General features: G+C 40.4%; 1 protein-coding gene and 1 pseudogene across 1 annotated transcript in view; both read left to right on the top strand.

Annotated features, from left to right (window-relative positions):
- Nucleotides 1-27758, top strand: part of LOC145389849 (uncharacterized) — a 30630-nt gene that overhangs the window by 738 nt on the left and 2134 nt on the right. The window contains exons 2-6 of the mRNA XM_080264984.1: nucleotides 875-946; nucleotides 1639-1744; nucleotides 7304-7510; nucleotides 12051-12191; nucleotides 26119-26334. Of these exons, the coding sequence (XP_080121110.1) occupies nucleotides 875-946; nucleotides 1639-1744; nucleotides 7304-7510; nucleotides 12051-12191; nucleotides 26119-26334 (742 nt within the window). The remainder of the gene's footprint in view (nucleotides 1-874; nucleotides 947-1638; nucleotides 1745-7303; nucleotides 7511-12050; nucleotides 12192-26118; nucleotides 26335-27758) is intronic.
- Nucleotides 24789-24905, top strand: LOC145389851 (5S ribosomal RNA; annotated as a pseudogene).

Below are 27758 nucleotides of genomic sequence, written 5' to 3'. Positions count from 1 at the left end.
CTCTCCTGTCCTCCACCTCCTCCTCCTCCTCCTCCTCCTCCTCTTCTTTCCTCTCCTGTCCTCCACCTCCACCTCCTCCTCCTCCTCTTCTTTCCTCTCCTGTCCTCCACCACCACCTCCTCCTCCTCCTCCTCCTCCTCCTCCTCCTCCTCCTCCTCCTCCTCCTCCTCCTCCTGTCTTCTTCTGTCTTTTTTCCTCCTTTTTCTCCTCCTCTTTCTCCTTTCCTTGTCCTCCTGTCCATTCCTCTTTCTTTTTATCATTCTCCACTTCCTCCTTCTTCGCCCTCTTCCCCCTCTTTATCTTTTTCCTCCTCATCCTCATCCTTTTCGTCATTTCCTTTTCCTCCTCCACCTCCTCCTCCTCCTCCTCTTCCTCCTTTTTATCATTTCCTCTTTCTCTCTCTCTCTCTCTCTCTCTCTCTCGCAATCAACTAAACTATATCATGAAGTACTGGTAGCTGTGGCTTTGTTAGGTAATTTTCTCCTGCCTTTTTTGTGTGATTTATTGTTTTTTTGTTTGAAATGACCAGTTTTTGAAATCCCCCCCCCCTGAGCAGAGTAAATTACAGGACAGTTTAGGTATAGTAATTAATTAGCATGTGAAAGTGATGCAGAGGCATATACAAGGAAGTAGAGAAGCTTTGTAGTGTTGCTGTGCATGGGACTGAATGTATTAAGAGAAATACAGTACAGTACTTTGAAATGGTTTGGCCATGTGGAGAGGATGGAGAATGAGAGACTGACTAGAAGAGTGTATGCAACTGAAAGTGTTAAAAGAAATACTTTGAGATGGTTTGGCCATGTGGAGAGGCCAGGAGAGTGTATGTGAGTGGGGATGCATAGCAACTGATATTAATAATTTCATTTGTCCACAGATCAGTGTCAGTACAGTCATCTGCTACCTAAGTCTCAAGGGATTAACAACCAAGGAGATTCCTGAGGACATGGTGGCTACACTAGGGGACGATACCTCTTGACAGTGAGGTAGTGCATCGCTACATAATGGCTGATATTTTATATTTTCATAGCATCTGCAGGTTAGTCTCTAACAGAAAAATAACTCAGTAACTTTAAATTATCTGTGCAGTCATTCACCAAGATGAACTGGACTCACATTCAGTGAAAACTGTACTGTATAGCTCATCTCCTTCTGCCTCAGGCCATGAACTTGTCAGTCCCCTCTCATGTAGTTTGCAGCAGTAATTGGCAGTACAGTAATTGGCTGGTTCTGGTGCATTGTTGCACTTGCACTGCAGATAATTTTGTATGGTAGAGCCAAGATATCAAAGGCTTGAATGACATGTGAATGAATGTATGGGTCATTTAACTGGCCATTTTGTTTGATACATTTTGTTTGTTTACATTTACATGATATTTGTCTATCTATCTATCTATCTGTCTATTGCCAGATGCCTCAATCCTGTTTGGGGTGGCCACAAACAAATCGCCTCCACGTTACCCTGTCCCCCGCCATTTCACTGCCCTGCTCCCAACTCACACCCCCCTTTCTCATATACCTCTCCACTCCATCCCTCCATCTCATCTTCAGCCTCCCTCTCCCTCTTCCCCCCTCCACCTCACTCAATACATCAATAAGATGTATTATTGAACAGTAAGTAACTACTGCCTTACTTTGCAGACCCGCTTTGGACCCGGCTGGTGTTTTGGTACCACTAACAACCCCTTCTTCCAGGCCCTGACCCTGGCAGCTACTACCATGACAGTGGACTGTAGCTACAGACTTGGTAATTACGTACACAAGCATCACTCTTAATCAGCAAACATTCACCCCAGTTTAATGATATACAGTAACTGCTTAGGTAAAACCCCTATATCAGTGTACTTTTAACATGTAAAGTAATGGGGAGCATTTACCAGCCTTGAGTTTCCCCCCAAACCAAGTCCAAAACTCACCCAAATGAGCCGAAAAACAAATTTAAAGCCAATCTAAATGGCCTAACAACTGTAAAAGAAGCTAACCTAAGCTAACACCTGTAAATAACTCACTAAAACCAACAAATAAAATATGAAAATTGTCAAATATAGTCCGGAAAAATCAAGTTTAGTAAACTGTACCCCAAAATGACAATGTTCACCCCACCTGTGGCTAAAACACAATAATCTAAGTCTAAAAGAGTTTGTAAATCAACCTAAACACAATTTTAGTCTAAAATATCATCAGAATTGAAAAAAAAATCAAAACACATCGTTAAACCAGGGTTTGGCCATCGTTAGGTGGGGTATGGTGGTATTTCTACCCCCATCGTAAAGCCGGGGTATCATATCTAGGGGTATCGTGTATCGAGGTGTTACTGTACAAGTATTTGCTGATCTTCTTTTCTAACTGTCTTTACACAGAATCTAGGTTGAAGGTGAGAGTCATATTGTTTGCTAATCACACATCTATAATGTCTTTTTACCCATCAGCTTCCAGCAACTGTTGGGAAGTAATTAGCTGGTTTTGGCACTTGGTTTAGCTTGCAGTCCGTAGGAAACATTGGCTGTACCATGGCCAACACCAATATGGGGATTCCTTGAGAGGAAACAGTGCAGAGTTTTAATGAATGTATGTATATATTTCCCTACCTGTCAACAAGTGGGTTGGTGGAGGGTTAATGCCCCTCCCATTAAAACAACTAAAAGACAAATGGCCACCCCTAACAGGACTATGGCGTCTGGCTACAGATAGAAAGATATATAGATAGAAATATTTATGGTTGTCAGCTAGTACACACAAGTATATGTTGGGTTAAAGACTGGTAGTGAACTGTGACTTAGATAAGGTCATCAGTATGGGATATCAGTGAAATGCGTAGAAATAATAATTAATTTGTTGTTCTCAGGTTGACCTCTACATGGACCTCCAGAGACCCTGAGTTGTGCATCCTGTCTGAGCTGTGGCACCACATAAGTCACTCTGTCAAGTATGTTGGATGAGGCAGGCAGTCTGCACTGTCTATCTGTCCATCTATCTATCTACCCATCTATCTGTCTGTCAGTCTATCTATATATCTATCTACCTATAGCCAGACTCTTTAATGCTGTAAGTGGTGGCCACAAACAAATTGCCTGCATGTAACCCTATCCCCTGCTATTTTGTTGCCCTTCTCCCTACTTACACCCACCTCTCATATACATACCTCGGTATAGTGATAGAAAAGAGAGGAAAATGTGCAAAAGAAGTTGAAAATAAAGTGACACAAGGAAAGAGAGTAGCTGGTGCAATGAAGGCCTTGATAAGAAACAGAGGCTTGAGTGCTGCAGCTGCACGAGGCTTACATGAAAGAGTGTGTGAGACTATGGTGTGGCATGAAAATGAAAAGTTAAGAGTGAGAGCAGTGGAGATGGGACTGCTAAGGAACGTATGTAGTGTACAGAGATTGGACAGGATACGAAGTAATGTGATTCGTGAAAGATGTGGAGTGAGGAAATCTGTGGACACCAGAATCGAAGAGAGTGTACTGAGATGGTATGGTCGTATGGAGAGAATGGATAACAATAGAGTGGTGAAAAAGGTATATCTGAGCGACTCTGAAGGAGGGAGGAGGCAAGGTAGGCCAAGGAGAAGGTGGAGAGATGTGGTGGATGAGTGTATGAGGAAGAGAGGTTTGGAAATCGGTGAGGCTAGGGAACTGACGTGAGATCGAGCTGGCTAGACGAATGTTGTGATGAGAGGTGCATGCTCAGGGATTTGGCACCCCTTTTTAACATGGTAGCATCTGGATTGACTTTATCGGATACGTTAATGTGAAGCTACAGAACGTGGCGAATGTTTTTGGCATATCTGAGAGACCCAGGATTCCTGGGGCACGAATGATGAGTGAATGGAAACATGGCCCATTGGATTGGGCAAATTTGGGCTGTCTGGACATTGCTGCTCCTCACCCTGCCCTAGGGTGGGAAAGGAGTTCCAAATGATGAAGATGAATGATGATGATGATTACCATCATCATCATCATCATCATTATTGTCTTCATCACTTTCATCATCATCACTCCACACCTCACACACAAACAACATAATTATAATCATCACCCAAACCTCTTTTCCCATCTAAGGATGGGGTGAGGTAGGGTTAAAAACAAAAACAAAACAAAACAAGAGAACCAGCAGCCCTGTTAAATGGGCCACACTCTCATTCTCTCACCATTTAAGCTTCCAGAATCCTGACTCCACCTCACAGGCATAAATATTTGCTGGTATTTACAAAGGTGACCTGTCTTAAATGGTATAATGCTTGAACCAAAACACATGAAATAATTAGACCCTAATACAGTATTATATCACTTTGGTTAGAATCAAGCCTGACACAAAGACTGAGACAGCAGCAATCTGTCAAGGAGCTGTGGTGGGTTGGTAGGAACTTGAGAGGCACATGGTACTGTATATGCAACACACTGGCGGTGTTCCATCAATGTTATGACTTTGGCTTAATATTTACTTTCAGTGGTACACGGGCTGTGAGCAATAATTTAGTTTCTCTAAATTTTTTCTATTACTCTCCAGAAAAATGTATACAATTAAATAATATACACAACTTAATTATTGCTGTCTTTCTTTGAGTGTAAGGAATCTAGTGCTAAATTTGGTCATTACTTGCAAATCTAATTTTGTTTAGCAAATGTGAAAAAATGCTGGCACTTAAAAAATTATATTAATACAATGAACTACATCAATTTATCACAGTTCCTTAGGTATGGTGCAATACCACACTGAATGCAATATTTCACCTTTGTCTCTTCTTGTTTGTTGTTTTTTTGCTATGCCTGACTCTGGAAACATTGAAATGAATCGCTCAGCATAATCATTTGTACTTGCAAAAGAATAATTGGAGCTGACAACCTGCAAAGCTTGAATAGTTTCTATTTCGAGAATCAAGGTCCAAATGAAATGGAGGAATAGAAGAAGGGAAGGGTAGGAGGTAGGAGTACATACAAGGAGAGTGGAAAGGTTACAAGAGGATGGGAAAAGGCAGAATATGAGAGAGAAGTAGAGGAGTGATTGGGTAAATATGGATTGCGGCAGATGGGGGACGTGGAAGGTGTGTGCAAGATATTCACAGAAGGAATCTGTGCAGCATGTGAAGTGGTGCGTGGGGTGAAGAGAATACGAAAGGGGGTGCAAGGAACAGCATAGTGGAATGAAGAGGTGACAGGCTGTGGCACAAAAGAAGAAAGCATATGGTGAGTGGATGAGAAACAGGGGTGTGGATGAAGTTGTGAGATGGAAGAAAGAGTTATATGTAGAGAGGAAGGGGAAGGTGAAAAGATTAGTAAGAGAAAGTAAGAAATGAGTGATGAGGGATTTGAAAGGAACTGAGTGTAAAGTGGAGGGAATGTAAGATAATGTTCTTGAAAGAGATAAAGAAAGTTGGACAGGGTGTTAAAGAAGTTAGTTGGGGAGTGAAAGATAAAATGGTAGATTACTAGTTGAGAAGGGAGAAAAAGTGAGCAGATGGAGAGAACACTTTAAGGAACTGTTGAACATAGAGAATAAAAGTACAGTAATAGGAGTGTAATTGGCTGGGGAATGGCTGGAGACAGAGGGATGTGAGAAGAGAGGAAGAAATCAGTAGGATGGCAGTTGTGGAAGCAATGAAGAAAGTCAAAATGGGGAAAGCCTCAGGAATTAATGGAGTATGTTGTGAAATGTTAAAGCATGGGGGAGGGATAGTAGTAGAATGGATGTGGAAGATGTGAAGACTGGCCTGGGAGGAAAGTAGAGTCCCGGAGGACTGGAAGTCAGGTATAATTATTCCCTTGTACAAAGGAAAAGGAGAAAAAGAAGTATGTGGTAATCATAGAGGCATTTATCTTCTTAGTGTGGAAAGAGGAAAAGTATATGGTAGGATACTTATTGACAGAGTTTGAGAAATAACAGAGGAATTACTTGGAGAACAACAGGGAAGTTTTAGGAAGGGAAGCAGTTGTGTAGATCAGATATTCATCTTAGATCTTTAGTGGAAAAGTTTCCAGAGAAGAGAAAAAAGTTGTATGCAGCCTTCATGGATTTGGAGAAAGCATATGACAGGGTGGATAGACAAGGATTGTGGATAGGATTAAGAATGTATGGAGTAGATGAGAATTTGTTGGATGCCATGAAGTCTGAAATACATTAATTTCCTTCTAAAAGGCAGAGTAGCAGTAATATTGTGTACTACGGTATGGTCTGAGACAGGTGGATCCCCATCATGGGGGGTGGCCAACCGGGGCCATAACTAGGATATACATACTGTACATATCGTCTAAAATCAGAGTCTGGGGAAGGGTTTGTGGGGGTGGGGGTGGGGATGGTAAATCCACAGAGAAAATTTTTGATATATGACCAATTTCAGGTGCATTTTGAGGCCATATGCACTGGGTATGAGGACATGTTCTTAGGTTATTTACGCAGCCACTGGTAGAGAAATTAGAAAATAACTTAGTACTTCCTTTAGTGGAGAAAAGTTCCATCACTTGGGGAAGCAAAAGATACTTTGGCCTCCCTCTGTTGACTTGTGTTTTGTACTTCAAAATGGATGTACTTTTTCAGTTTTTAATTGCTTTGGGTCAGCAACTTAGCTGTCATGACCAGATGAATGTCATTGTATTCTAGAAGCATTTGAAGTATTTATTTTACACCAAATTATTGAAATCGGAAGTGTTGCAACACAGAAACAAGAGCTATATGTTCAGTTCAGGTGAGTGGCTGGTACAGTATGATTTTCATTGTCATAAAGAGGTTCATAGAGACACCCCAGCATCATTATAATAAGAGCTATGAGTGCCATGACACTGTAGCCTATACCAGACATGAAGATAAAATATATCATTAGTCTTTATACATAACTGTACTACAATGCTTTATTATAGTAGTAGTTTTGGCGGTTTTCATATTCATATACGCACTGACTTTAACAAAGTCAACTGATTTAAATCGTTAATTAAAAACATTTTGATTTACACTGGCCAACCTTGCTTACATGCACTGTCAGCTGTCATTATTTTTGCCTGTATTTTCTGCATGATTTTTCCATGTTAGAGTAAATGGAGGGTTCACATGAAGTGAGAAAATGAATGCACCAAGGATCAGTTTTGAGCCCTCTAACTGTATAGCATCATACTAGAAGCTATATGTATCATGGACCTACACAACTGATCTTCCTTGGGAGATGCTATATATATGTTGATGACCCGTCATATAGCGAGAAGGAAGTATTAGAGCAATTTTCAGTGGGAACTGTGACCATTCAGTATGCCTGTGATAGATAGTGGGCCTGAATGGGTTATATGGTGGGTCTGTTGATACCATAATTTTCATTTCAGGTGAGGTTACCGTAAAGGATACTATTCCTTCAACCAGCACTGACCGGTCAGCCCCTGCCATGCCTTCAACCAGCACCGATCATCTGATGTCAGCCCCTACCATGCCTTCAACCAGCACCTATCAGCTGCCATCAGCTCCTGACATGCTCTCAACCAACAAAGATCACCTGCCATCAGCCCCTGCCATGCCTTCAGCCAACACTAGTGGTATGTCAATAATCCCATCTAGACTGCCATTATCAGCAGTTGATGAAAATTATACACAATTACAGTTCTACAGTTCATGAAACAAGGAAGTGATACTGAAAGACTAAAGATGGAGAATTTAAGGTTAATATATATGAATAAAATGTTAAAAGCTGACCAAGAAAATCTACTTTGTGCCATTAACAATGCAAGACTGTCCATGAAAACTACACACACACACACACACACACACACACACAAAGAAAGGCTGTTGAGGAGTATCTGAAACCATACTTCGCTGATACTCAAATCAAATGTCTGATAACTTAAAAGATCTGCAAGACACTGGACTGGTGATGATATTGTCTTTGCACTGACTATAAGAAGTGTGAGTGCTAAGTGCTACAGGTGGATGTGATACAATTGGAAACTGCTTCTTCCTGCAATTTCCACTTTGAATAAGTGGGTTAAAGATATTAATTTTGAACTGGGTATACTAAACTTGGTATTATGTGATAACCCGCTGTGATTACAGGCATTTACGGTATACAGTGTTGTGCCTTAAGTATAGGATATAATTTCCTATGTACAAATGTAATGTAGTCTACATGTCTTTTCTGCTTTTCTTATATGTTCACCATTTTCCTCTCCCACCCTCTCTTGTCAAGCATGTCAACAGCGCTGATTGGATCTTGAATTTGGCTCTCTATTGTATTTTGTTTTTCTCTTGGAGGGAACTGTTACTGCAGGCTCATGGCCTTTGGTTCCTTCTTCATCGCATTAAAAAAAAAAAAAAAAGCAAAACTCCCAAAGTATATGAATACAGTATTGGTGACTATAATCATGTGTATTGTATATATATTTTTTCATTCTAGTGCTTGAAATATCTTAAATAGTCATCTGTCATACTTAGTCCAGTACTATTTAAGGTGTATGTGCAAATTTTTTTTCAGTTTTGTACCTGAAGGGTGATGTTAAGTGTGCTAGCAATCTCTACCAAAGTTCAGAGTTATGTACGGTATGTACAGCTACCGCAAACTGACTTCGGACCTCCCCCCACAAAGTATTAAAAAACACAGAAATCATAGTATATCACAATGTTTGTTCATGAAATGCCATTCATGAATATGAAATCATGTTTCTCCTGTTTTTCAGGACCAGTTGGATGCATTTTGGTATGAAATCACTTAGATCTCTAATGTAATCTAAGGAAATTTCTTTGCACCAAACATTTGTCAGTTTAGTCTTGAGGTTGACCAGATTGGGTGTCTTCTTCTCTGCCATGATTTTCTTCATCTTTGCCCAGCAGTTTTCTATCGGATTTAGATCCAGACTGTTGCCAGGCCAGTCGAGGACCTCAATCCGATAGTCCTGAAGCCATTTTGTCACCTTTCTTGACTTGAGACATGGAACTGAATCGTGCATGAAAAAGTCGCATCCAAGAGTAGCAAAAAGGTTTAACAAATGATGTTTCAGACCTTGAATGTACTGGCCACCATTCATCATCAAGTTCTTAGGAAGAAAGTAGAGGCCTCCCCTTCCCAAATCACGGGAGGCAGGGCGACGAACCTTGGCAGAATGCACCTGGAACACTTGAAATGTGCTTTCATCGGAAAACATAACTTTTCTCCACTCATCTGATGTCCAGTGTGCATACTTCTTGGCAAACTGAATGCGCTGCTTCTTCGTGCGGTCAGTGAGAAGCGGTTTCTTGGCTGCTGTGTGGCTTGGCAAACTCAGCTCCTTCTGCAAGCAGTGTTGGATAGTTCAAATTGAGATGTCTCGTAACAGCTGGGGATGCATTCTCTTCAATTCTACTGCTGTCAGACGAGGATTCTTGATTACTTCCCTCTTTAGAAGCGTATCTGTACCTCTGAAAGTTGTCCTCTTCTTTCCACCACCATGCTTGTGCTATGGTATGGCTTCAGGTGGCAGGCTGCAAGCTGCAGCAAGACTCTTCATGATGGTCGACTTTTCACGTCCAGTACCTTCACAAATCGTGTTGATAGGGACATTATCCCGTCACCATGCAATGATACGGACCCTCTCATCCCTTGAGCAGTACTTTCCAGGCATGAAAACTCGACTCTAGGAAAAAAAAAACAAGGCAAACAGTAGTGCATACGAAAAAAGAGTGAGGTGCAAGCTCGGAGTGACGGGAACATGTACTCCCAATCTCGCTTCTGGGCAAGCACGGACATCCTGAGTGTTTCACCACCTCCCACCAACACCAAATGAGTTGCCAGTTACTTCTTGCCCCCAAAACTCACTTGGTAGAGGTGGAAACACAAAGCAAGGACAGACAACTCTCCCACAGCAATTCTGTGTGTAGGTCCTAAATCAATTTGCGGTGGGTGTAGTTATGTATTTACATCCATATACCACCTCTGTATGCTGCTTTCTCATAAGCTCTAAGCAGTATTATATAATAATCTGCTGTGAATTCAGGCATTTGTACAATTTTGCACCTTAAGAGTGGTACTTCCCTCCTCAGTTAACTGAAGTGCTATTATAAGTGTGACAGTCTGCCTCTCACAACCCAATTCCCGACATTCACACTTCTCACTTTCCATACCCAACTGTCATCCTCCATCCTCTCCACATGCCCAAACCATCTCAATCTACCCCTCATCACCACAACACCAATACACTCCACTCCCAGCCTTTCTCTCAACTCTTCAATCACGAACCAGCCCCTCAGGCCTCATATTCAAGGACACACTATACATCCTTTTAATCACTGTCATTTCTGTACATATGAGCCTACAGATCTCATCTTCCTTTACTGCCCAGGTCTCATTACCATATAGCATTACACTCCTAATGCATGCTGCATACAAAGGTCCTTTAGCAATGAAAGGAGAACCCTCTCCATGTCAGGAGAGGTAATAGCTCCCTGAACTTCTTCCAACCACTCCTCACTCTGGCCACAGAGCTGTCTCCAGCCCCACCTCCAGCACATAACAGGTGCCCCAAATGACAAAACTCTTCTATATACTCAAGAGACTCACTAGCATGATCAATACTTTCAACCTGACAATCTTAAATGCTCTCCCCAACACACCACACACATGAAATCAACATTACCTTGCAGTCTACCTCTAATACCACTTCATCTCTTATGCACCCACTTATCACAAGCACTGCACAAGATGGAGTTATGCACCCACTTATCACAAGCACTGCACAAGATGGAGTTAGAACTGGAAAGGTCATACTGTATATAACATTCAATTACTCCTTCCCTAAATGAGGTCTTCCTGATGCTGCATAAAATCAATTAGATGTAACAAGAATAAATAAAATACTTCACTGGAGGGATAAATTAAAATATGAGGAACATGTTTGTCACTGAATACTCAAATGCAGGTCTAAATTAGGATAAATCTAACACTAAAATCAGGCAATATATTCTTTTTTTGACTCCAGTTATTTGTAGGTTAAAAAAAAAATCGACAGCATTTCCTAGCACCAAATCTGGAATGTTACAGAAAAAAATAATATAAAGGCTAAGCTGTTAAAAGAGTGGCTAATACTGACATGCAACAGAAATGAAGGAGTGATGTGATGTGGATGTGATAATGTTAGGAGATATACACTGAGGTGGTCTGGCCATGTGATGGAGTGAGAGACTAACTAGGAAAGTGTAAGTGAGTGAGGTGGAGGGGATGAGAGGGCAGAGGAGACTAAGGATGATGTGTAGGGATAGAGTAGAGTGGTGCAATAATAATTCTTCCATATACCTTCCCTACCACAGTCAATATATTTTGCCATGATAATTCTTGCACTCACTTGGCTCATCTTTATTTTTGTACAGGGGGTACAAGCACAGCCTTTTTCCCCTCTGCTGGCACAGTTTCATTCATTGATGCCCTCCCACATATCTCCAACAAGCACTTCATTCCATTCTCTCCACTACACTTAATCATCTCGGCATACACATTATCAACCCCAGCTGCTTTCCCATTTTTCTTCTGCTTCACAGCACTCTTCACCTGTGCGAGTGTCACGTTTCCTGGCACTGCATTCCTTCTCTGCACACCCCCAAAACCAGTCATGTTTACAGCCACTCTGCTCTCTCTATTCCCATTCATCAGGCTTTCAAAATATTCTTTCCATCTAGTCTGTATTTCATCCCCATGGGTTAATAATCTACCACTTACATCCTTCACACTTTCACGTTTCTTTCCACTGTCACTTCTACATTTCCACACCTTTTTCCAGAAAAACTTCCTATTTTCAGAGTAGTTGGCATTCATTTTTCTTCATAGATCATCATTTACCTCCTTCTTTTTCCTCTTTACTAGTCTCTTTACGTGCTTCTTGCTCTCAGTATATTCAGTTCTTATTTCTACTTAACCCCTGACCTATAACCACTTTAGCCACTATTCCTCTTTTCCTCCACTGCTCTCTTAACCTCATCATCCCTCCATGCTGTACCTTTCTTCTTTGTTGTTACTCTTGCCTTTGCTGTTACTCTTGCCATGATGATATTAATAATAATAATAATAACAACAGTAATGATGATGATGATTTTACAGTATTATGATTTTTCTGTCAGGTGTGGTGGGAGGGTCACTGTTTGGTGACTTTGAGGCTCAGCAAGTGTGTGGGTTCCATGCATGTTCATCTGGGAACACAACAAGTTGGACCTGGGGCACCAGAGTTTCTCCGCAGGACCACACACTTGGCACACTGTATGGTGAGTACACTATAGCCAGCTTGTTTTTTCATGTAATGAAAGTCGGTCACACACACAACATTCACTGTATAGTGAATATGGTGCCTGTCTGGCATCTATACCATTCTGCTTTACCCTGACATAAAATTGTCATCTCCCCATACTGACTGATGTGGTGTAACAAGATTAACAGTGGAATATCATGCTATATTCTGTTCAGTATAACTTGGCCTAAAATTGCCATCTCTCTGCCTCGAGTGTTGAGTGATAGCAGTAGTTTAACAAAGGAATATGGTGGTAGTCCTGAAAATTTGCTGTGGAAGGGATGTAGAGCTTTAGAAGTGTTGTCACTGAACTAAAGGAAATAAGCTAAAAAATTATGAAAGTCTCTTCCAAGTTAAGATGAACAAATTGTAGTCCGTTTATCTGTAAAGCATCTCTTAGTGTTTAATATAATATCTGGTATATCAGGCATTTTGTTGAGATATACAGGGTGTCCTGCAAGAATTTTCAAAAACTTAAGGAGATTATTCTAAGGGTAAAATTTAGTAAAAAATGCTGTGTCACCTGGCCCAGTTCTGAGCCATTACAGAGCTACAGTTACTGATGACCTGATGGTTGAAAGTGGGGTTCCTCATGATTAGCCCATAAGGCCATTGTAACTGTGGCTCTGTAATGGCTGAGAATGGGACCCATCTTGATACAGCATTTTTTTACTCAGACCTCCTGAGTTCTGCAAAATGCCACAGAATATCTTGTATATGAAAATTTACCTAACCTCTCCTGTGTGGTGATTTCTTTTTTATTCTCTTCCTGCTGTCTTAAGGTTGTTTTATTCAGGCTAGGGAAGACTTTTTGACTTGGAGGAATGAAATCTAATATCCATCATAAGGCAAGGGATCTGAGAAAGAAACAAGCTTCAAAGAAAGTGTGCCAAGAAACCCATTACGTACGGTGCAGAGCATCGCAGACTGCGCAATGAAATCACAGCTAAAATCAGAAAGGCAAAGTCAGATTACTATAAGAATAAAATAAGTGAAAATATAGGTAACAGTAAGAAAACCTGGTGTATAATAAACTCCATCCTTAATAAGCCTTCTTCACGACAAAGAAATAATTGCTTTTATTTAGTAAACAATAATGAGGTATATGAACCTAAGGAAGTAGCTGACCATTTTAATAATTACTTTGTCAGTGTTGTTAAGAAACTTGCTGAGTCTGTTGGAGAGTCTGAGGTTAATTTCTATTCATATTTACACAATAGGCAAGACAGTGTATTCGTTTTGTCACCTACTACTGAACATGAAGTTAGACTATAAAAAATCTGTGGAATGTTGATCCCTGATATGACGATATCCCCATGTCCATCGTTAAGGAAATAATGGCCAGTCTAGTTCCTGTACTTGTCTTCCTCTTTAATTTACCTTTTGAAACTGGAAAGTTTCCTGACATGTTGAAATTGGCCAAAGCCATTCCAGTTTTTAAATCTGGTGATCGTAAGCTGTTAAGCAATAATCGCCCTATCTCAGTCCTGCCAGCAATCAGTAAGATAATAGAGAAATTGGTTTATGGTAGGTTAATTCAGTTTTGCACCAACAACAATATTATCACTGATTCACAATTTGGATTTAGGGAAAAATTGTCTACCGAGAGTGCTTTGCTGTCATTCACCAAGGACATGCTGACTTCATTTGATGAAAATAAATTTACTATGGGTGTATTTCTAGATCTGGCTAAGGCATTTGATACTGTAAATCACTCTGTATTACTAAAGAAGCTTGACCACTATGGTATACGAGGCACTTCAGATCAATGGTTTGCTTCCTACTTAGCCAATCGCAAACAGTTTGTGCAATACAAACAGTGCCAGTCTATCTGTATGCCAGTAGAATCTGGAGTTCCCCAGGGGTCGGTCTTAGGACCACTCTTGTTTATTTTGTACATAAATGACATCATGTACGCTACCTCACATATGAAGCCAGTACTATTTGCTGATGATAGTCCCTTTTATGCCAGCCACCAAAATCTCAATGAACTAACAAATGTTGTAAATAGCAGCCTAACAGATATTAAAAAATAGATAACAAGCAACAAACTCACACTAAACGTAGGCAAATCTCATTACATTATATTTAGAAGAACACAAAGCATTGCAAATCAACCCAACATCTACATTAGGTGCCCAGTCAATTGAAAGAGTGGACAGTATAAAATTCCTTGGTGTTATAATTGATGAACGTTTGTCATGGCATTTACATATCCAGTATCTCCATACAAAGATTAGCAAACAGTGTGGGATCATGTACCAAATTTGTGATTAACTAACAACACAGTCTTTTAAGCTCATTTATTACTTGCTGATTTTTCCTTTATTGTTTTATTGTAACAATGTATGGAGTGGTGCTCATAAGACACAATTCTATCTATCTATAGCCCGACGCCCTAATCCCACAAAGGGTAGCCGCAGACAAAACACCTCCAAGTCACTCTGTCACCCACCATTTGATTACCCTCCCCCCAACCCACCCACCCCTCCCTCATATACCTCTCAACTCCATCCCTCCACCTCATCCTCGGTCTACCCCTCCCTCTCCCTCCCTCCACCTCACCTACATACACCCTCTTAGTCAGTCTTTCATTCTCCATTCTCTCCATATGTCCAAACCACCTCAGTGTATTTCTCCTAATCTTCTCAACCACATCCACATCCACCCCACAACATTCCTTCACTTCTTCATTCGTCAACCTGTCCTTCCACTTCACTCCACATGCTCCTCTCAAGTAACTCAATTAAACCGCTTATTTATAGCCCAAAAGAAATCGGTCCGTATAATGGAAAACTTACGCAATTATGACCACACTAACCCATCTTTCAAGAAATTGGGTATCCTAAAATTGCTTGATATAAAGTCCTACTGCACTGCTCTGTTTGTTTACAAGTCTTTGCACAACCTATCATTTAACAGTTACTTCGATTTGAATATGAATGATCGGTATAATCTCCGAAATAACTGTAATCTAAAAATAACAGTCATGGCTTCAACCCAGTCCCAGTCACATATCACTTATCAGGGACCCAAAGTTTGGAATGGTATCCCAATGGCCATTGAGGAACTAAGCGAGGCTGTATCTTTCAAATCTTCTTATAAATCTTACTTGCTATCAAAGTACTAATTCTTCAAATTAGTTGACTTTCATTGTTATTATTATTATTGTTGTTGTTGTAGTTATTCTTATTATGACCATTATTACTGGTATTAATATAAAAATTACCTCCGTTTTGTTGTAGTGCTATCTTGTATATACCCTTTATTAAAATCTTTAAATATTGCCTTTCGGGGATGATCATCATTACTTAAAAGTCATACAGCTGATTAGTCAAATCGTAGTTTTAGCCTTACTAGACAATTGATGTTTACCAAAAGTGAAAGAAATACAAGGTGCCTTGAAAGAGAATTCCCGGACTCTCAAAAGGCTCAGCCGCTTGTAAACTAAGTGTTATGTCAACTACTGTAATCTCTGTGGCTAAATAAACATTTGACTTTGACTTTAATGCGTTTCATTTTTTATCTTGATTTGATCAGAATACAATATTTTCAGAGTAACACGTCTCCTTGTAATAGTAGGCTGTATCAAGTTACTTTGATACACTTTTCATGTTTTCAGCTTTGTGATTTTGGTCCATACGGTAATCTCAGTTATCCATTGACGCTTCTTCTGGCATATGTCAATTTCCGTCAGACAATTGGGCTAAATTTTTAAAATTATGTAGGAAGCCCAAAAATCATAGTTCCACCAGGTAATCATCAGGGCAACCTGGGACCACCTTATTTTTCTTCTCTCTCTCTCTCTCTCTCTCTCTTTCGCTCTCTCCCCAAATCTTTTTTGTTCATCCCATCCATCATCCATACCTACGTTGCCCCACAAAGAGCATAGCAGCCCGGGGCTGGGCAAATTGGTCCTGACATTTAAGATGAGAGTGACCAGCCTTACTCATCCCTGAGTGGCATTATGTTAGCCCCAACCACCCCATGGACATAAACCTGCACTGGCTCAATCCGATTGGAGTGCCTTAACTACCTGCTAAATCACCAGAAGCCATAATTTGGTTATATGGTTACCACCCAGCATTGTAAATGGCTTCCTGGTGTACAGGAAACCACTTGGCTTTGCACTCAGTGTAGAGTCACACATAGGCAGAAGGAAGAGCAAAGAGTGAAAGAAAGAATCTTTTCTTATTTCTTTTAAAAAGGTGAATAACATTTAAGAAAATGTTCATGGTTTACACTCCCCATCAGTGCCAGGTATGAGCACTAGCTAAATGTCTATCTATCTATCTATTGCCTGACGCCTCAATCCCGTTTGGGGTGGCCACAAACAAATCGCCTCCAAGTCGCCCTGTCCCCCGCCATTTCACTGCCCTGCTCCCAACTCACACCCCCCTCTCTCATATACCTCTCCACCCCATCCCTCCATCTCATCCTCGGTCTCCCCCTCCCTCTTCCACCCTCCACCTCACTCACATACACTCTCTTTGTCAGTCTTTCACCCTCCATCCTCTCCACATGGCCAAACCACCTCAGTGTGTTCCTCACAACGCTTCCTATCACATCCACATCCACACCACAACGTTCCTTTATATCCTCATTCGTCAGCCTGTCTCTCCACGTGACTCCACAGGCTCCTCTTAAATAACTCATTTCCACTGCTCTCACTCTTGACTTGTGTCCTTCCAACAATGTCCAAGCTTCACTTCCGTACGTTAGAGTTGGTATCACAATACTGTCATGTAGTAACTTTTTTACTTCCATGCTCACTTCCCTGTTTCCTATCACTGCTTTCAAGGAACCAGCAACCTTTCTTCCCTGCTGTACCCTTTCAAGCACTTCACCCTCCAAACCTCCATCCTTACTCATCACACTACCCAAATACTTAAACGTACTCACATTTTCCAATTCCTCACCATCCAACCTCGCTGTACATTCACTGACTTCACCTCTCTCAAAGACCATCACTTTACTCGGGGGCGCGGTAGCACAGTGGTAGCGCGCTGAGTTTGTGATCGGGAGGTCGCAAGTTCGAGCCTCGCCCCGGGCTGCCGTTGCCGGGAGGGGTAGCTCCCTCCTGTAACCCCAGCGGAGCTATATGGCCTAAGTTGCGTAGCACGGGGAATTCATTTCTCCTTTTTAAAACCCCCTGGGGGTAGGGGGGTTTCAAGAATACTCCCCCAGTATCCCTGCTTGTCGTAAAAGGCGACTAAAAGGGTTGGCGGAGGGTTAGTGCCCCTCCCCGGAAAACAACTAACTAAAGAAACAAACAAGAAGCTAAATGTGATTTACTTTAAATGAAGCATAACCATACCTGTGAAAGTTAATGTTTTAGTGTTTTTTCAGTGGGGTGATAATGAACCTTATGAAAAATAAATAACATTCACTCCAGTATATGGTACCCAAACTATATTGTAATTGGGTCCAAAATATGAATTATTGCTCAATCAATAAACCTGTCCATTTTTTTGTAAAGTTTAAATCACTTACAGGTACCAGCAATATGAAAAAAGCAATGTGTGAAAATCTTGCTAACTTTACTTCTTAATTACTGCCAATGGGCAAAAATCCTTATTGACATTTCTGCATGCAAAATGTTGTTGTTAGTTTTGGTTAGCCCCAGTCCTGCCAGGCCAGCAGGCCCATCTGCAGCTGGTTTGCAACTGCCCCTGTAATTTGTAATACAGTAATATACAGCTACTGTACCTTTTAAGAGGAAATTCAGTGTACATCAGACATCTGATGGCCTATCATTATCAGGGGATGGTTGAATTGTAGTTGAGCCACTTGAGTTCCACACCAATTCTGCAGCAAGCTTCCTGCTATTCCTTTCAGTAATCTGCTTCTGCCTTTTGGTTGTGGATGATTCTGTAAATGATGATAGAGCCTGGATTATAGTTCCAAAACATGAACAGCACCTTGGTAAAATAACTCTAACATGACCTCATTTGACACCATGGTATTTAGGTATTTTACAAGTTGGCAATGTGCAGTTCAGGTTAGGTTATGTGAATTATTTTGGTTATTATTTCCAACTGGGATTATGGGGGTTCACTGATCCTGAGGGAGTACTGTATACTATACACATATAATATTCCTGAACTGTTTATTGCCTACTTGTAAAAACTTGCCAGTATTTATACAGCCTTATGCAAATAGATGTAACTTAACAAGTATCCTAACGTTACTGTGGGTAATGCTAACATTACAAAAATAATCATATCTCTCTATGTCTGCAAAGGATGATTAATTAAAAGTAAATGTTCTACATTACCATATTGGAAGCTGCCTTATAACTCATTTACTGTAAATTGTCTCAAGACCACACCACTGAAGTTTAAATTTTCCATAGTCCATGAAAATATGTTTAAAAATTCTGCTAGATATTTGCTGTGATCAACACAATCGTTAACAGTTATTTTAGATGACTTCCATCACCATGTATGTGCAAGCCATTTTACCTACGGTACCTACCATCATTTTCAGAGTTAATTGTTTTACAGGGAGGGGCACTAATCCTACTTTAAAAAAAAAAAAAAAGCACACATTCAGGAGTGGTATTTCCCTCCTCAGTTAACTTAAGTGCTATTATAAATGTGACAGTCTGCCTCTCACAGCCCTACCCCCAACGTTCACACTTCACACTTTCCACACCCAACTGTCATCCTCCACCCTCTCCACATGCCCACCAACCCCACTTGACACGTTTATATTACAACTCGTTACATCAAGGACATATCAGTCACATGAAACATAATGGCTAACATACAAAGCGGATAAGTTATAACAAGACAGTGTCGCAACACAGCTGGGGATAAGGAACACATTCACATAATAATAATTGTGTTACACATAATAAACTAATGTCTGTTGCAATAGATCACAATATAAAATGAAAAATTTTATTTATGAAGAGTACATAAAAATCCTCATAAATAAAGTACTCACACCATTGCCTCCCAAATGATGACTGGTAAATAGTAAGAAATGGGTGCTCTCCAAATCCAAACAGTAACTTAACAGCACTGATCTAAGACTGCCCCAGACACCACTCAAATCAAACCAAAGAGCAGGAAGTAGTATCCATAATGCCCAAGACACAATGAAGACACAAAAAGCATATACACCACTTATATACAGCAATTTATATATGCACAGTGCATACTCTGGTATATAATGCATATGATACTTTACAATCATGTACTGTTGTGCACTAGTTTAAACCTGAGTATAATCATGTAGTGTTTGCCTAAATATAACTTTTAGATGGATCAGTTACAGAGAAAGAGTTTATTTCTAGTTAGTTTTCATGAGCCTGTGGCTGCTTGTAACTGTCATAGTTTTATAAAATACTTTGGTGTTAGCTTGAATAAAAACTGTGTGCATCAGGTCCAGTCAAAGGGTTAAATGGTGTAGGGAGCATAGGTGGCCTGATAGCAGCCCTTCCTTAACAACCTATCTATCCATCTGTCTTATCTGTTGCCAGACGCCTTAATCCCATAAGGGGTTGCCACAAACAAATCACCTCCATGTCGCCCTGTCCCCCATCATCTCACTATTGTGTTCCCAGTTCACACGCCCCTCTCTTGTATACAACCCTCTCTCATAACACCCTTTTTGTATATTACACCTCAGCATTATGCACTGTTATTTATGGTGCTTGTACAGTGACAGTGTTGGCATCAGTAATATACAAAAGCATACTGAGATGAAATGTGCACAATGAATGGCTCAGAAAGAGGTGCTGAGATATATCCAAATCCACCAAGAATACAACTGTAAATGGCAATGTTGTACTGATTATGATAATTGATTTTGCAGGATGAAGGAAGCAGAAGAGAAAAAGATGACCAAAGAGAAGAAAGATGTGGCTAAGGTGATGAAAGAAGCTGGTGGTCTGAGGAGTAAATTGAAGAACAAGTTGAAGCTGGTGCAGAGAGGGAGCCAGGGTACAAAAAGCCATCGTTACAAGTAAGGCACATTACTGTATTTGGAATGATCAGTCAAAGGTCACAGTCACAGGGCAAGAGTTTGATGATTGAAGGGTTTAGGTGTTGTGTTCTCCAAGTACTCCATGTCTTGGTGGTTTCATTGTTAAATTGATGGTGCCTTAACAGTAGTAGAAATTCTTTCAGCTAGTGTTTGAAAGTAATTATTGACATATTTGTGTGTGTCATTGTCTAGTCTGCATATTAATGTTGAAGGTCTGTATTGAGATAATAATATTACATGTGTTTTTACCCTTACTGCTACAGTGGTAGGCACTTCATTTATGTAAGTTTAACTTTTCCCATGATATATAATTGTGTGTTTGTACCGGTTGATAGCTCTCTTAAGACCAAGGCTGGTGGGCTGGTCATGAAGTTTCTGTCAGCTGAGGCCAAAGGTGAGGCAACTGGGGTGCTGAGTGATCATTTTGGCTCTGAGGGCACTTTTTGCATATCAGAGCCAAAGAAAATGTTGCCTAAAATGACTGTGACAGGCCTTTCCTCTTCCTTGGGTGACTCTGACATCATCCCAAACATTCTGAAAAAAAACAGTAAAATTAAGATGCTCGTTGATCGGGGTTGTACCCTCAACTTTTTCTTCACAAGAACAAGGAATGACACCAAAACTGCTGTCTTGAAGATGTCGCCAGAGGTGAGATCCTCCATTGTAGAACAGGGCAGTTACATCTATGTGGATCTTACAAGATGCCGCACTTTCGATAGATTCTGGGTTACACAGTGTCATCATTGTCAAGGCTTTGGTCATACATTTGAGAGATGTTCTAGGAAAAATGATGAACCTAAATGTGTCTTTTGTGCTGGAACCCATAAATCTAAGGATTGTAGTAACAGAAATTCTCCCAAATGCATCAACTGGTCTTCTTTAAGACATCAAGATGCTAATTCAAAGTCACAGGTGGTTGATCATTTTGCATCAAGTAGAGACTGTCCAATCATGATTTCTCATAGGAATAGATTGATTGAAAACACCAATTTGACCATTCAAAAAACTGACTACGTCCCTCTTGAACGAGTTAAGGATGGGTCTTTTAAATATTCGTTCTATCCATAATAAGATAGACTATATTAATGAAACTCTAAATCAGCAAGAGCTTGACATATTGTGCCTGACTGAGACCTGGTTGTATGAGTCTGATATCGATATTATTCGTAATGCTTTGCCTAAGACACATTCTATAATTAGTATTCCCAGGCCTGCTGCTGACTATCCAGGAGGAGGTGTAGCTCTCATCTACTCGGCAGCACTTGCAAACATCTCTCTCATTGACTCAGATCTGACCCCATCTTCATGTGAATTTATGGAAGTATTAATAAATTTCCATCAAAATACCATTAGAATTGCAATTGTTTATCGACCAAGTCATCCGGGTGGAGATCGAGGTTTTATGGAGGAGTTTGGGCAGTTTCTTGAAGGGTTTTCTCTTAAACCTGGAGGACTTCTTGTTTGTGGTGATTTCAATTATTGAGTTGACAGTCCAGAGTCAAAACCATTTTCTTCAGAATTCCTTGAGTTGATCACCCAGAACAATTTTTTCAATCATGTGAGTAATCCATCTCATGTCTCTGGACATGTCCTTGACTTGATCTTGTCCCCTGTTGGTTGCAGGCGCGTATCAGATGTGGAGGTTGACTCATTTGACCCCGTCATCTCTGATCATGCTCTGATCACTCTTAGTTTTGATGTCCCGAAATCCCCTTCATATAAAAAGGTCATCAGGTTCAGAAATTACAGGAATGTTGACCGCCAGTTGATGTGTCTTGAAATTGATCAACGTTTAAACTCCATTGATTCTTCCAGTCTGTCTTCTGATGAGTTAGTTGATATTTACAACAACGAGCTTAGGTCAGTTTTTGACCATTATTGTCCTGAGGTAGTAAAAACAATTACTGTACGTGATGATTCTCCGTGGTATAGTCCATCCATTAATTCCTTGCAGAGACAATGTAGAAAGGCAGAACTTGAGTGGTGCTTGCAGCGGACCGAAGTAACTCGTTTGCGTTATGTTTTTGCGAGAAGAGCAGTCATTCACACTGAAAAAGCCCAAAAGGCTAGGTATTATCAAAATAAATTTGATTCATGTGGTGGTGATAATAAAAAACTGTCTGCAGTTGTGAACAATTTGGTTGGTCGGAGGAATGTAATTGTTAAACCAACTTCAGTATCTGATACCCAATTGGCTTCTGATTTTGCTTTATTTTTTACAAGTAAGATATCTTGCATAAGAAGTGATTTAGACAGAAGTTCTCCTAGTGAAGTGTACTCAGTTGACTTCCAGCCACGGTGCACTGGGGATCATTTGCTTTTGACATTTCCTTCGCTGGATGTAAACAAAGTCAAATGTTACATCAGAGAACTTAATAAAACATTTTGCTCACTCGATCCATGTAACATGTCACAACTGCCTGATGTGTATGAGCACGCTGCAGACTTTATCTGCAACATAATAAATAGATGCTTCTTAGAAAGTAATTTTGTGTGGTCTGAGAAAAGTGCTTTGCTTAGGCCCCTAATTAAGAAACCTGGCCTTGATGTCGAGAGCATAACAAATTATCGTTCCGTCTCTAACCTGTCTTTTTTATCCAAGATTATTGAGCGGGCCATACTCAATCAACTTGTACCACTACTGGAACACAACAGAGTTGTTCCTGTTGTTCAATCAGCTTACAGAAAATACCATTCAGCTGAAAGTGCACTAACAAGGATTCAGTGTGACTTGGTGGCAAACACTTGTAGTGGGATGTCCTCTCTCCTAGTTCTGTTGGATCTGTCTGCAGCTTTTGATACAGTAGATCATAAACTGTTGTTGGACGATCTGTATTTTTATATTGTTCGTGATAGGTCCCTTTTGCTCCTCAAGTCGTATCTGTCGGACAGATTTCAGAGGGTGGTTGTTGATTACGCTAGCTCTGATTCTGCTCCTCTTTTATTTGGAGTCCCTCAAGGATGAGTTTTGGGCCCAATTCTATTTACTATCTACACAAGTAGTTTTTTGTGTCTATTTGATGCTCATGATGTGTCCTATCATATTTATGCTGATGACACCCAGCTCTATGTTAAGATGTCAAATATCAACGATACTAAGACAAAGTTTGAATCTCTAATATCTGATATTAAGATTTGGATGGCTAAAAGGAAACTTAAGCTGAATGATGGTAAAACTGAGATCATCATCATCAGAGGAAACAGAAGGGGTGATGACACTGACAATGCCCTGGCTTTGAACATTGGCGTGTCACAGCTGCATCCAGTCAGTTCTGTTCGAAAATTGGGTATTTATTTTCATTCTAAGTTAAATTACAAAGAACATATTAATCAGGTTGTAAGAGGGTGTAACTTGCATATCAGAAATCTGTACTCTGTGAGAAGATTCCTGAATAGACGGTGCCTCTTGTCATGGACATGCTTACTAATTTTTGTGTGAGCTCTGCGCCTGATAGGGTTCAGTTGTTTTGTGTTTTAATTGTTCTGTAATAATTATTCATTATGAACTCGTTTATGAATTTAGTAATTCTCCAGTTTTGTGTTTATAATTATATTATCTATCTATCTATCTATCTATAGCCCGACGCCCTAATCCCGCAAAGGGTGGCCGCAGACAAAACGCCTCCAAGTCACTCTGTCACCCACCATTTGACTAGCCTCCCCCCAACTCACCCCCCTCTCCCTCAGATACCTCTCAACTCCATCCCTCCACCTCATCCTCGGTCTACCCCTCCCTCTCCCTCCCTCCACCTCACCTACATACACCCTCTTAGTCAATCTTTCATTCTCCATTCTCTCCACGTGTCCAAACCACCTCAGTGTATTTCTCCTAATCTTTTCAACCACATCCACATCTACCCCACAACGTTCCTTCTCTTCTTCATTCGTCAACCTGTCCCTCCACGTCACTCCACATGCTCCTCTCAAGTAACTCATTTCCACTGCTCTCACTCTTGACTTGTTCCCCTCTTGCAAGGTCCACGCCTCGCTTCCATACGTCAGGGTAGGGATCACAATACCATCATGCAGTGACTTCTTAACTTCCATACTCACCTCCCTATTTCTCATCACTGCTTTCAGTGTACCAACAACCTTCCTTCCCTGCTGTACCCTTTCACGTACTTTATCCCCCAAAGTTCCATCCTTACTCATCACACTACCCAAGTACTTGAATGCACTCACATTCTCCATATCCTCACCATCCAACCTTTAGTATATTTTGTAGTAAGGTTGAAATTTTATATAATACAGTAGTTTGCAACATCTTAAAAGACCAATTGGTAACCTTGGGTAACTGATGGAGTCGAGGGAGGGAGCTGTTCGTCTGTGACTCACTCCTTGACTGATCTGTGTGGTGTTAGCAGCCTCTGAGACTAACGGCTCCTGCTTTCTGTTTCCTCGATTGTGTACAAGTGGTCTGGAGGTTTACTTTAGTTCATGTGGTCACCTTACAGCTAAGTTAATGGCTTAACCTTACCTTTTAATATTTATGTGTTAGGGTATTACTGTTCTGCTTAACCAGTTAGGTTTTGACGAATTAGAGAAAAGCGAAGTTTTTCCCATTATTACTGCAAGCTTGTTTGGCAGTGTTAACCTTGAGTACACCTCTTCCCGTCCGATCAGCGAAGTTAAGCAACGCTGGGTCTGGTTAGTACTTGGATGGGTGACCACCTGGGAACACCAGATGCTGTTGGCATCCCTACGTGTTAAGTGGGGTTGGTGGAGGATTAGTGCCCCTCCCTGTAAAACAATTAACTCTAAGCCCTTGACCACCCCGTCTGGGATACATGGTGTCTGGCAATGAATGAATGAATGAAAAAATAATGTGTAATATATATCAAACTTTTTGCTCAGTTTTATATTCCTAATATGATTCGTTCACTTTTTACGGGTTACTTGTTTGGCCATGTTACAATTAGAATTTTCTTCCTCTAGACAGTAGAATTCATAACATATGGGGGCCCGACTGGGATAATTCTGAAGCCTTGAGTGAAGCTTTTCTTCGTTTTGCCAGACGTTTTAATTCCGAGTAATGGTGGTTTGAAGTGTCTTCTCTTTCTTGTCATTGTTTTGATTTTGATTTACTTTGGCATTTCTATAAGTTATTATGGCAGTATTTGATTTATCTGAATTTGTTGCTGACCCTTCATTGCCATTATTACAGGATGTAGTTATGAAAAAAAGTGATTGGGTTTTGCTTGCTACTTATTATGAAATACCATTTGATAGTAAAATAAGAAAAGAAGAACTCAAAAGGATAGTAATTCAAACATTAGTGTCTAGCAATATACTTCCTAGTTCTGCTTTAACTTTGTGTGATACAAATCCTGTGGGTGAAGGTGGCAGCCATGTTTCAGAACTGATTGCTTTGAGGAAGTTGGAATTGGTTTAGGCAGCTAAACAGAGGGAAGCTTCACAGCGACAGAGGGAACATGAGAGAGAACAAAGGGAGCATGACCTTAAGAAGTTACAACTAGAGTTAGAATTAAAAAGGGAAGGTAATATTTAGGTTCAGTTTGATGTCAGTAAGCATGCCAAGTTAATTCCGTCATTTGATGAGCGTGATCCTGAAGAGTTTTTTTTGCAATTTGAAATGATTGCAAATAGTTTAAAGTGGCCAAAGGAGAACTGGTCAATTCTGGTTCAGACGGTATTGGTCGGAAAAGCAAAGACTATTTTTATTAGCCTTTCAGAAGAAACATGCAAAGATTACACCAAGGTTAAGGAGGCAGTGCTCAAAGCTTACGATTTAGTTCCGGAAGCTTATAGACAAAGGTTTCGGAACTTAAGAAAGACAGAGTCAGAAACGTATGTTGAGTTTGCAGCAGAGAAAGAGAGGTTATTTCAGCGATGGATTAGGTCTAGAAATGTAAAAAATTATGATGACTTAAAAGAACTATACCTGTTAGAAGAATTTAAACGTTCAGTGGCTTCTGACATCAGGCTGTACTTGGATGAACGTGAGGTGACCACTTTGAGTAAAGCTGCAACATTAGCAGATAATTATGCCTTAACACATCGTACTAAGCTTAAACCTCAGAACCGCTATGGACTAGTTGGCAGGAGGCTGGGGGGTTGTGAGGAGTCAAGTGATCAGGGTGATAAGCTTAAAGAATCTCAGTCTTGTTAGCAAGGTCTTAGTCAATTTGTCTAAGAATGCTAAGAGTTCAGGATCAAGAAAAGAACCAACTGCATTAGGATCAGTTAATGCTTGTTATTACTGCAAACAGCCAGGACATGTCATTGCTAATTGGCCAAAGCTGGCAAAAAAGAATGCAGCTAAATCAGAATCTTCCCTTGTGTTAAGTACAGTGAAGGAAAATGTCACTGCTGTAGCCTCCTCAAGTGATAAGACTGGCTCATTTGGTCCACTCATGTTTCAGGGATTAGTTTCAAGTGATAGCTCATTAGAAATTTCTTACCCAGTTCAGATATTAAGGGATACCGGTGCATCACACAGTGTGGTAGTTAAGAGTGCTGTTCCATTTATAGAAAACTCTTATACTGGTGAGCACGTGGTTCTGAGGGGTGTTGGTGGAGTTGTCACTGTTCCTTTAGCATGAATTTATATAGAGTCAGATCTTGTGCAGCAATATATCACTGTAGGAGTTCAGGATTCTCCCCTACCAGTTGATGGCATGACATTTTTGTTGGGTAATGACATAGCTGGTGATTTTCTGGTACCTGATCCTGTAGTAACCCTTGTACCCTGTAGTTACAATCCAACAGAACAATTAGAAAATTAAAACCTGTATCTTTTTCCTAGTTGTGCCCTAACTAGAAGTATGACTACACACAGAGTATATACAGGTGAGTCCTCTCCTGAGGATGAGGCTGTAGAAAATGAAGATGATCTTGGACATGACCTTAGTAATTTGTTTAAACAAACAAGTATTAATGACAGTGACGAGATAAAGAATTTACCTATCACTAAAGAAATGCTTATTAGAGCACAACAAGAAGATCCCGACCTGCTAAAATATTTTCGTCAGTCATATGATGAAGTAGACTCCTCTTCAAGTACCTGTTACTTCACTCGTTCTAACATACTTATGAGAAAGTATAGACCAACAGATGTACCTGCTAATGATCAGACTTTCGTTTTGTACCAAGTTGTAGTTCCAACTGTCTACCGTCAGGATTTAATAGCTTTAGCTCATGATAGTCTAGGCGGACACTTAGGAGTTCGTAAGACTTGTAGCAAGTTAATGAGACATTTCTTTTGGCCAAAGATGAAATGGGACGTCTCAGAGTATTGCCAGACATGCCACACTTGCCAACTGGTAGGGAGGCCTAACAGTGTTATTCCACCAGCACCTCTCAAGCCCATTGAGGTTGTGAAAGAGCCATTTAGTCATATTATAATTGACTGTGTAGGTCCATTGCCAAAAACTAAGAGTGGAAACCAGTACATTTTTACGGTTATGTGTGCTACCACTCGGTATCCTGAATGTATTCCTTTGAGGAAAATTTCTGCTAAATTAATTGTTAAGGCAATGACCAAATTCTTTACTCAGTATGGTATACCCAGATCCATTCAGTCAGACCA

Source organism: Coenobita brevimanus, unplaced genomic scaffold (genome assembly GCF_032717465.1).
Source record: "Coenobita brevimanus isolate Jiangsu-jjx unplaced genomic scaffold, ASM3271746v2 jjx.HiC_scaffold_2549, whole genome shotgun sequence".
NCBI classification, from domain to species: Eukaryota; Metazoa; Arthropoda; class Malacostraca; order Decapoda; family Coenobitidae; genus Coenobita; species Coenobita brevimanus.
This window is presented reverse-complemented; position numbering and strand designations above follow the sequence as displayed.